The 12,056-nt window shown below is 39.5% G+C and overlaps 1 protein-coding gene across 1 annotated transcript; it reads right to left on the minus strand.

The window, feature by feature from the left end:
- Positions 1-694: 694 nt before the first annotated feature.
- On the minus strand, positions 695-7,578 carry ARPP19 (cAMP regulated phosphoprotein 19). Its single transcript, XM_031055856.1, has 2 exons — positions 7,435-7,578; positions 695-4,188 (listed from the first exon to the last, which is right to left on the minus strand). Exons 1-2 carry the CDS (start codon positions 7,552-7,554, stop codon positions 4,018-4,020), a joined length of 291 nt encoding a protein of 96 aa, XP_030911716.1. The 5' UTR covers positions 7,555-7,578; the 3' UTR covers positions 695-4,017.
- Positions 7,579-12,056: the final 4,478 nt, after the last annotated feature.

Below are 12,056 nucleotides of genomic sequence, written 5' to 3' on the forward strand. Positions count from 1 at the left end.
ATTTTTTTCAGAGCGTAGATCCCAGGGTGTTCCAAATCACATTTTATAGGTGATGTAACTGACACAGTCCACATGTAGAATTTTATACTGAATTTTTATGCAATTTTTTTCAGCAGTTAAAAAGCATTTGTCCTATCTTTTTTCTTACATCTGTGTTCCGTTCTTATCTGTGATCTGTTCAACTGTGGCAGAGAAATTCCCTTCTCACACAGGACTTCCTACTCTGTTGTCATACTGTACAATGAGTGAGCAGAGAGTTCTCTGCCAAGCCCATATTCTCACACCTCAAGGACCAGGCCTGGAGACTCTAGCTGTAGAAAACAAACAGGGCTGGTTCCAGCCAGTACTGATGGAACAGTTAAGAACTCTGCAATGTAATAATACAAGAGATATGTAGGAAGAGAGACAATCATGTACCATGCAGGTATGCAGAGCACAGAGGGTGTTACTGTAACCCTGGGGACTGAGCTAACTGTGTAAATAACACCCCATGGAGCTGGAAGCTGTGCAAAGATCAGCACCAAGCCTCAGGCTGACTGGGAAATTAGCGGGACTTTTCTCCAGCATTGTTGTTTCTGGAAATGTTGCCATATTTAGGCCAACAGTCTAAAGCAATGCCAATTTCTTTGCACCAAGCTGGTTCCCAGACATCCCCTTCATTCAGTGCAAGGGACCCAAACAATCATCTGTTACGGAGTTTTCAAACAATAAGCTTTAATTGCCTTAATAGAAAAATAAGCACTGAAATATATATAAATGTGATTACATTAAAGTAATTCTGTAGTCTAACATACTAGAAACCAAAGCCCAGTCATATTTTTAATGATACAGAGTAGTAAGATTTAGGGTTTAGAAATTTTCCACAGAGAATACCGAAGTATCCAGTATTGTTTAGGAAAACACAGTAAAGATCAGACAAACCTCCACGGTGCAATAAAAACTAAGTAAATCAATTTATTCTGTATACTATACAACAGGTAAGTTTGTAAAGAACAATTGACATTTTTATCACCTTAACATCTTGACTGGGTGTAAATATGTCCAACAAAATGTACTCCTGTGGCCTTTACACAAACACCGTCCTACTACATCAAGAACAATGAGAGGGAAGCCTTTGGTGTTACAGATTTGGGGACATATCTGTGAAGTTGTAATTAATCCACTTAACTATCTCAAATAAAATGTTGGTGCTATCTGCTATAACAAGCCTACATGAGTACTACTCTAACAACTAAACACTATCTTTAAAGGCAAGATATGAAAGGGACTGCCAGTCTACAGTGTGGACAGGTTTTCTTTGAAAAAGGCAATTATCAAATGGTAAAACTCATATAATACATTATGTACATCAGTTTGGATAGCTGAGTTATCTTGCTGGAGTAAGCTGAAAGTAAGCATTGATCTGCAGTCATGTTCCATTTCCTGTTAAGTGACTACTGGACTTAGGTTTTATACAGTGTACAGAATCAAAACAGCTGTGCCTGCTGCTGAGGTCTGTCAGATGTGAAGGCTCATAATCAGTCACTGACCTAGTTAGTATTACAGTACTTCAAATATACACATGGAGAATATATTCATAGCTGAATTTGTAGTAATCTTAGGAACTGCAACTCACTGAGTGAGCACTGGAAGAGCTTGTGTTGTCCAACCAGCAGGACAAGCTGAGTTGTAGCTGAGTGAGTGGAATGTTTAAATTTAAATGGCTATCTTTTTAAACCTTCCCAAACATCAAGAGAACTCACCTTAGGGGAGCTACAGAGTAGTGGCACCAGACAATACACAGCAAGTCACCTTAAGTTGTTCAACATTTGTTTCATGCCCAATCCTACTGTTAAGTTTCAATTTCACTTATACATAGAAAAATAAAGAAGGATTTTCACATTAGAACAAACATTTATAAAAAGCAGCTTGCTTCAATATTTCCAGTTTCCTTGTTATTCTTCCAGCCTAATTTCTTAAAGAACTCAAGTAGGTCCATTTCTTCAAACTGTTCTGCAAAAACCACAAATTATTTGTAATACTAGTGGAGGATAAGGAATAAGGACAGGCTTGACAAAGCCCATCTAACTACTAAAACAGGGCTATACAGACTTGAGAAGAATCAGGTTAGCAATTTTGAAATTCTCTGGAATTGCTCTTCTGAATCAAAAACATGACATAGACACTATGTTCTGATCAAAACAGGACCAAATAAAGACTATTCAATTTCCCTTGACCATTTTGTTTGCCTCTAGAAGAGAGCACTGCAGAAGATATGGGCCAGCATTGGTATTGACTAGCAGTCCTTTATACCCCAAGACCTTTCTGAATATGTCAGCACAAAGTACAAGCTTCTAAAAACATGCATCTTTAAGTGTTCTCTCTTGTGATACTCACATTAGTGCTTTGTTTCTAACAGGCTGTTTCCAAACTATTTTTTTAAAGAAAAAAGCATTCAGTAAACTGATCTTTTAGAAGAGTTTCTTGTTCTCCCAAAGACTGTGAAGGCTGTGACTACCTATATGAAAATCAATTATATTATGGATCATACTCCACTTTCAATATTCTGATTTCATTGAACAAACATGTTTTAAATGCATCAATTCACCTAACTAACACCAATTATGTATTTTGTCTATCTAGTACAACCTTCATCATAAGCATGAACTGGAGTTCAATCCTATTTTTTGCTATGAAAAGTTAGCTATTTCTCAGTAAGTCATTATAGAAATACCTTTCCAGATATTTATTTCCACAAAACCAGTGAGGGACTGCTGCACTACGAAAAGGAAATCATTTACTACCTCTTCAGGAGTCCAAGAAAAAAAAAATCCTTCTGCTTCCAGAAGTCTAAAGTAGCTCAAAGCCAATTGCATATCAAACGTTACTGAGCCTAAATTTGGTGTTTGCCACACAGGGAACTCTCTAGAACAGTACACTCAGCCATATTCCATGCCAACAGACAGAGCATTTCTGCTTTAAAAGCTTAAACAACTGCTGAACATAAAGGGTACTTGCCTGCAAATATAGGTACAAATTCCAAATTTATACTTGAATGCTGGATATTGTTATGAAACAAAACATACAACTGCAAAAGCAAAAGGCTGAGTCAAGTGTAAACGTGTTTCACAAATTTCAGGTATACAATTTTTACTTTCAGTAGCAAGATTCTGGGCTCTCAGTTTCAGGACAAGACTTTGAAAGATACAGAATCACTTGTGCTTTGATTGGCACATTATCTGCTTTTTAAAACATAAAACTAATAGACATTTGCAAAAGGTTGTGCAAAACTATTGTATTTACAAAAAATGGCACAAGAGTGAATTCAACAGTCTATGCACATGCACACTTCATCCACATCTTCAACAAAGGTGTGTCCTAAGCTACAGAACTGAAAAGAATACCAGCTTCAACAGGCAGTTGTCAATAAGCACTAGGTTCACAAGAGTTACACCAGAATGGGCAAATATTGCCCAAGTAAAAACTCTATTGTTAAAGCTGAAACAGGTTTAAGGCCGTTCAAGTTCAAAAGCAGAAACAAAATTCAATCAGAGCCCTGTCTTTGTTTTTACACATGCTTCACCATCTAGCAACTTGTGGTCTAAACCTCTATTTTAGACAACAAACCCAAACACGAAAGAAAAACCCAACACAACTGGAGGTTATATTAAATACAAATATGCTGTAATTAAGATGAAATAACAAAAGCAGAAACATTAGAAGTTGTAAAACTTGCGATGTCACTTGCTGGAACCAGTTCTACACTAGGAAATGGGCAATATGTACATTTTCAAGTAGATTACATTGCTCTAACCAAACTTGTCCTTTTTAATCAGTGCATTGTTCTCAACTAGACCAAATACTACGTTTTACTCTTAACAGTATTCCCTTACAATAGCAGCACATGCTATCGCTACCTGCAAAGCTGTCAGTCTCATGACTTAGTGTAATAAAGAAAAAGGGGGATGTGAGGGTGAGAAATAACTATTAAGGAGAAATAACAGGAATGAGAATAATCATGCAGTTCAGGTGTTCTCGTCAGCCAGCCAGCTTGCTAGCAACAAGAGATGGTTTCCGCTGAGGAAGATCCTGTGGAGTAGGAATATGGTCACCAGTGACTTCTGTCTTGTCAGGAGCTGCAGTAGGCAGTTGCTTATTCTTCATCTTTGCTTTAGCCATGTTGTAGTCACCAGAATCAAAGTATTTTTGCTAGAAGACAAAACACATATATTTAAAAGCCTGAAATCTTATCAGATGTATACACTGAATTAATTGTTAAATAGATAAATAAATTTTAGATATTAAAAAGCTGTAAAATCTCTGTGATTCGTCAAAGTAGCTCTACGTTGATTAAGAAAAGCTCAAGACTACTAAGCACAGACAGCTGAACTCTTAATATCATTGTGAACAATAATCTGAACATTACTTTTGCCTTGGCTTTCCCAAAAGCTCATCTCCCACTACTGAAACCTTGGGGTTTGCAAATTTTGTTGCAGTGAACAAGTTCTGCTACACACAATAACCAAACAATGCACAAATTAAAGCTGGAGAACAGAGCCTGATCTATCACACCAGAGATCAAAGTAGCATGAAAGTGCATGCTAACAAGAAAACCTCTTCTCTGCACACATTAAAACAGTGAAACTGTAATCCCTAAAGTTCTCAAACCAATTATTTAGCAAAGTCAAATCTACTGTACAGTCCTTCTGGAAAGCACTAGGTCAAGGAAATTATTATACCCCATTCCATTTTTTTTTCTGAATACAAAACTAAATTAAGTTTTAAATTCCTAGTTGAAAAACAGTGTTCCTTAATAGATCACCAAGTTTTTATTAGCATTACCTTTAAGAGTAGCCAGATTCCTCAAAATATTAAATTATCTATGCATATCAAAGCCAAATGACTGTTACTTATCCACATCATGGTAAAATGAGGCATGGAATTTCATCCAATTCTTCAACTGCTCACTGACACATTCTGCAGGAAAAGTTGCACTGTTTTTACATCTCACCATGAGGTCTACCACTCAGATACTCATAATCCATGATTTTAAACAGATTTTGTATGAGGCAAAAAAATTAGATTCAGGATTAAGATTTACACCACTAACTACTGCTTACAACCACAACCATGTCTGAAGATAGACCACCCAGTTAGATTCGTATAAGCTTAGTCCTCAGCCAGCTGAACAACAGCCATCACTACCCACCATGTCCAAGTGCTTCTGGGCAGCACAGTGCCACCACAGCCTTTATTCTACATTAGTACTAACCAGCTGCAAAATGCTCAGCAGCAGCAGTTGCTAGACAGAAGTAATTTGAACTGGCTTTAAATGTTCCTTGGCAGAGCCCTGAAGTTACCTGATCTCGCTCTCTCATAGTCCATCGTACATCTGAATCACACACTTTTATTTATAAACCTTCCCAGTACAATCCTTTTGATGGTGTAATCCCTATTTACACCAAAATGTTCTAGCATTACTTCTGCAGCGTAGGCCTCAAGGTAGAACATAATCTGATTTGGAAAAAGTTTTTCCCATTTTGCCCTTTAAGACTGAAGCAATCAAAAGAAACTTTGAAACAGCAACTAGGTAATAACAGAACCATTTGCTCTTCAGATGCGATACAGCTGTTAGCAGATATCTTTCTGTCTGTCTAAGAGTTCCAAACAGAATCCTCCCACGGGAGCATGATCTAGTACTGTTCTCATCTACCATTAATCCAGAGAAAGTCTGCTGCTAATGGTGTGTGCATCAAAAGCAGAACATTTCTGGACAGCAAATACGACCTGGCAGAGTGTGTCCTGGTTGCCAAACTGATGATGATTTGGGCTACAGCTGACCACAGAAGAATATTTGAGAAAACCATCTCTCATGGTTTAGAATATCAATCCATTTCTTCCTTTAACTTATTCCTGAACTTTCCTGATTTATTCTAGCTTCTCACACATGGCCTGAATTTGATCATCCCTTTCAAAAACATCTATATCTTTCCAGATGTCTTCCTGTCAGAAACAGTATCTGATAGCACATACACTATCCTCACTCTTTTAACTCTCATCAGTGCAGGCAGGCAGCCCAAAGTACACCAGAACTCCTACCAAGTAAAGGAGCCTCTTCATTTAAGACACTGAGCACACTAAATTGAAATAATAAAAAATAAATGGAATAAAGTTATTATCACCACATCAGAAACTGCAGGAGGCCTATTATGAATTGGAATCTACAAGTTTATGCCATCTTTCATCAGATTAGCAAAAGCCAATTAAGAAGGCCATGGATCTGTCTCTGCTCAAATCTGAAAGTACATGCTGCAAGAGCCTTTGCATTCAATGTGTATAATTAAGATGAAGATATTGTACAGGCTGTTATTGCTGGTGGTGAGATTCTCTCACATTTGCACCAAGTGCAAGCAGCCATAATTCCTTTATGGCTATCAATTCTTACTGACTGAATGCTGGCCTGTTTTCCTGAGATATCATCACAATACAAACTTACCACTCCCTTCTGTGTCTACACATACCCTGAACCCAGTGAAGTCTCATTGAGGCTGCAGAGGAACTCAGAGGGAGTCACCTCATCCACCACCTGCCCAGGCCCAGCAGCCATTAACTCTGCTCCATATCTTCCAACTCATGAGACAAAGATTATCCAAAAAACCTGCCAACAGTAACAACCCCCAAGAGACGTTACCAGACAGAACTTCACCAGCTGGTTTGTGAAGGATTTATACCGAGAATTGTTGTGTGCACTGAAAGGGCCTAGACAATAGTGACAACGGTGTGACAGCAATGAAAGCACCACCAGAAGCAGTGACATACCAGGATTATTACAAGAACAGAGTCCCAGCATGCCTGAAAGGCATTACATAATCACTCTATGAATAATTTAACTAAAAAACCCCCAGTCAAATAGCTAAGAAGAGACATTGGTTAGATGTGAAACAATACTGAAATATTAACTTATTCTTCATTCTTCTATTATTATTTTTGGGTCTGGGTGTATATCCAGAATTATACAACCACTTTCAAACCACTAATGTCAGATAATGCCTAGTCTAACAGCAGACAAGAAACTTTCTTGTGCCAGAAACACGGATAAAAGAAGTGGACACTGATTTTGGGGGCATAAGAATGGGCAGGATAAAATCACTACAAAATAGGGATGAGTTCCTAATCCTTGGTGTTTACTATAAAATTTTTTTTCAAGTCTATCACAGCAGCTTCTAAGTTTAATTTTTTATAACAAGTGTGGTTGAGGCCCTGATGCCGTAAACAGCTATCCTGCCAACCTGGCATTTGTTGTGCAGAGACAAATTTGTCTTCCTCGTGCTTTCTCAAAATTTAAGGTTCTTAGGACTCTAACCATGCAAAGGCCTGTGGAGGAGGAAAAAAAATTGCATTTTACAGGAATTTTGGATTTTTTTGTCTATACCCTGTGGACAACAAAGAACTTACTCCTTTTTGAAGCCTCTTCCTCAAGAAGTCTGAGCCTCCTGGCTTCTGGCCCAGATGAGGATATCTTGCTTTCAATTTTGCTTCTTCAGCTTTTTCTGGACTTAACACCTTATCCTCCATCTCCTGAAAGACAGTGAGAGATACTGTAAGTGAAACATACAACAATATGTATTTATGCAGAATAGCTTTCCAGGTAATACACCCACAGCCCATTGCTGCTACCAAGTGAGCATAACAATTATCTGATTAGACATTTTCATGCATTCTTTCTCAGATGCTGACAGCAACTGTAGGAGTTCAGCCTCCCATTTTAGACACCTTTCCTGGAGATGCTGAAGATGTCACACCTCCCTCTCAAAGAAAAGTAATTTGAATTATTCAATCTTGAATAAAAAAGCTCAAACAAAACTGGGGTTTTTTTGGTCAAAATAAGGGGTCCACTAAGAACAAATACTGAATAATGAGCAAAAACCACAGGACTTTTTTTTCCAAATGCCTGTTTCATTATTTAGTTGCATAGGCAGATTGGCACTTGCACTGCCACACTGATCTGTATGGCTGCTCCAGCCTAATGTGTTGATATTCACTGTGAAACAGTCTCAAAAACATGCCTGCTGTTACATTAATAGCAATACTGCGTTTCTCTATACATGTCTATAATTATCCTGAAATTATGAGGATGAAGACAGTTGGGTAGTGCATTTGTGTAAAATAAAATGCCTATTTTATGAGCATACTGTAAAACACGGATGCTCAAAATAATAATTTAGAGATATTCATTTGGCAAAACTGCAATTTGTTCACTGGCCTCTACTTCACACTCATCTGTTCCATGTCCATGTAGCAATTTAATGTATGAAGTACAATTTATTCTGTTGAATCATTTCTAAAATATCTTTCATTCAAAATTCTTGGTCTGTTTTTTCCAGAACTTGGCCACAGCCTTTTTTTTTTTTTAAGGAAAACCATTCCTGGTTCAGAGAAAATACATGATTTGCACTGACTGCTGTAGCACAGAATTGTTGTTATCACCTGAAGTCACAGAAAGACTTTCAGGCAGCAAGTAAGAATTGCCATTGAAATCAGGAGGGTGTCATTCATCTATGACTAAGATTTCATGTCCACTTACAGCTGCTTAGGCAGCCCCTTCATACTCTTTTCCATGCCTGTCATCATCCTTTGCATTGCATCAATCAGCACGACTGCCTGTATTCCCCAGTCAGGCTTTACAGAAACTAATCCAACAGAAAAATAACCATTTGTCATTTTTTTCCTTCTCCCCTTGTTGGGCTGTTTCATTTGGATGGGTTTGCTCAGGCTGGATGAGCAGGCAGCTGCACAAACAGGTGTGTTAACACGGCAGCAGGAGGGCAGGGACACGGGGAGCAGGGAGCTGCTTAAGCCAGAAGTGAAGAAGAAAAAGAGCCCCCACCACACTCGCCTATCCCTAGGTGCTCTCTATCTCTTATAAACTGCTCCAGGCTGTGAAAGATTCAACATCTTTCTGGTAAGGTGCCTCAGAAACAAAGACTGTAACAGATTTAGAATATAACATTTTCTAGTTGCTCCACCTGGGCAAAACATCTCAAGGACAGCTTTGCACAATACAACAGGAAACCAAATTAACAGTTCTCCCAAGGAAAAAGCAGAAACTCTCATAACAATTAAAGAGAAACTACAGTGACAACAGGAACCAATGCTTTTTATTGGATGAAAATGCAGCTAGGCAATACGATGGAAAATCCAAACATATAAAATAAAGGGCAAAGTTTCCCTGACACTACTGAGCATATAACTACACCATTTCTCACTAGGCAGTATCACACTAGCCAAGCCCAGGGTTCTCATGCCTTACAAAGATCACACAGCAGCTGCTCTCCCCATTGTGGTTCATCAGAATGCCACCACAGCCTGGATTTGCTCAAAAGTAATCCTTTCAGCTCAACACTTTGAACACCTAATGCTGAATCACTGGGTACTCACTGCTGAGCCAACAGACAAAGTGTTTGAGGGGGCACATTTTGCCACACTAAAAGCCAAAAGGACGTATTTTTTAAGACAAGAGGACCAACAATAAATAGCTTATATAAATATGTATTCACGGTGCATCAAAGGAGACATTTATGCAAACTCACAGGGCTGACAAATTATGGCACAGCTGGCAATCCAAACAAAAACATCATGTTATGCATCAATGCAGCTCAAAAGGATACAGAGCACGGCGCTTCTTCTTGATGACCAACAACAACTAAGACCCAAAAACCCAGAGAACACAAATTAAAGAATTTCAATACCACGACTTGGGGTGTCAAACAAAACTAGCTGACAGCAGGTTCAAAAAATACTTAAGACAACAGTTCTTCACGTAAAATACAGTTAAGGTGCAGAACTCCTTGCTGAAGGATACAGGGAGTGCCAAGAATTTAGATTCAGAAAGCAATTCGATGTGTTCATTTGCAGCTCAGAAGCCTAAAGCAGAGTGCTGAGACCTCGGAGTTTTCCTGGGAAGATCACTGCCTGCACGTCCTGATCTTACGTTCTTCTGAGAGCTAAATGGTACTGAGCACTCTCAGAGACGTGCTGCTGAGCCCCAAAGACTTTAGTCCAAGCCACTCCTACATTCAGAACATTCCCCCTTGAATTACAGAAGCAACAACCAAGTGACTAACAAATGACTGGGGAGTGGGCAGAAATCAAGATATACCACGCTCTTCTTCCAAGTGACAACCACACAAAAGTTATAATTTTAGTTCTCTACAGGAACCTGACACAGCTCATGAAGTCATTAAAATGATCTACCAGGAAGGCAGTAGTTACCTAACCCGCTTAAAGACAGCTTTTGCTTTTAATGTTCGCACAGGTTTTGGCAGCATAAAGTTCTGTATCTGCTGGACAAGTGACCTGCATGACTAAAAAAAACAGCCAGCAGCCTTTCAGAACTCTGGTATGAATGGCTCATCTTTGGCAGAAGACATAAGACAAAATGCAAAGCAGAAAATGGGAAAACAGGGCAACAGCTCAACCCTACAGCAAACTGATGTGGCAAAAACCAATTCAGCAACAAAATGCACCACCTCTAAGAGTTTCCTGAAAAAGACAGGCTTTTAAGACGAAAAGAGTCAACCAAACATACATTCTCCTATGTCCAAAGTTTGTTTCTGGACTTCCCCCTGCCACTGTCCTGAGTTTTCACACCAAGAACAGGAAACGCTGGTCTTTGGCAGATTTTCAGTTTGTATCACTGTAGTTAAAAACCTTTCTCGCTCAGCACAAACTTCTTACAGCATGTCAGAAAGTTTAGAAAAAAGCTCTGATCGTGAAAACACTGCCTCAAAGTTCACTTAGGGGCGTCATCTTTTTGAAGCATACATATGAATAAGTACTGCAAAATGGGTTGTTTATGTAAGTGTTTCAGAGCTAAGCAATAACTGAGTGAGCGCTCAGTTTTGCCTACCCAGACAAATCGTTTTAGTGGAGGTTAATATTGCAATGTCATAACAGCACTGATATCACAGTATCAGACTAGGACATAAACTCAGAGAAAGCAAAGTTTTATTTTATTGGTGTTATATAATTTTTCTTGAACACGTTGCCAGAATAAAACTAAATTAGGAGAGCAGCAAGGACCTCCCATCTCCCAAGTAAAAGGTAATTTCTCCAAGCAGTGCATAAGCATGACAATTCAAGACTTCAGTCTGAAAGTTGGTTAAGGAAAATCAGCCCCAGTCACCTGACTTCATCAGAACACCCTAGAAGGCATTACAATAAACTTGCTGCCACATGTTTAACTATGCTCTTATTACAGAGCTATTCTAGGAGCGCTGTATAGGCCAGGGACTTATTTTTACAGGCTTTGAACAGGAACAGTATCTGTTCAGCAACCTACCTAGCATGGACGTTCAGTCACGCTGCAGAACACACCTATTTAAGAGCAGATTACAGACCTGACAAGGAGCTGGTTCTGATTACTGCACCTACTGAGAAGGTATCATTCCATATTAACTCCCAAAGCTCTACTTGTGCGACTAACTCATATTACAAATTGTAAATTATTAAACAAAAACTTAACAGCTGATGTAGACCAAGCTTTTCCTTTTAGCGTCCTTCAAAGCAGTACTTGTGTTTCATAACTTCTCCGGATCATAGCCGCGGGGATTGCAACCGGGCTCCCACGGCAATGACAAGACTAAAAAACAATCGGCTTCTTAAAGTCACAGCACAGCCATCTATGAAACCAAACCCCACTTGAGAAATGACACAATTATTAGTGAGAGATGACGTAAGAAGACACAAGATAACCCAGCCAGTTATTCTTTCTAAAAGCCTTAACTAGCACAGGTCACGGTCGCTGTGATTTGGGTATTTCCGCTCCTCAATTGATTACACTAAAAACTGGCCATTTTTAGAAGTGATACAAACGTTTAGCCTGCGGATTACGGCTGGTGTCCATCCGGCCATTGCAATCGTGAGCCGCAGGCCTGCGCGGCCCGCGGAGCACCCTGAGGGAGCGGGGCCGAGGCCGGAGAACGAGCGAGGGAGCGCCGTGGGCCCGGCCAGGCCAGCGCACAGCGCGATGGGCCGGGAACACCCGCTCCGGAGCCATCGTGGTGCTGCGGCCCCTC

Source organism: Geospiza fortis, unplaced genomic scaffold, assembly GCF_000277835.1.
Source record: "Geospiza fortis unplaced genomic scaffold, GeoFor_1.0 scaffold171, whole genome shotgun sequence".
Classification (NCBI taxonomy): domain Eukaryota; kingdom Metazoa; phylum Chordata; class Aves; order Passeriformes; family Thraupidae; genus Geospiza; species Geospiza fortis.

Bases quoted from the DNA above. Each gene is read 5' to 3' on its own strand.
- ARPP19 (XM_031055856.1), bottom strand. From the start codon at position 7,554: ATGGAGGATAAGGTGTTAAGTCCAGAAAAAGCTGAAGAAGCAAAATTG. The intron at 4,189-7,434 runs GTAAGTTCTTTG...TTTGTCTTCTAG, and splicing joins GGAAGAGGCTTCAAAAAGGA to CAAAAATACTTTGATTCTGG.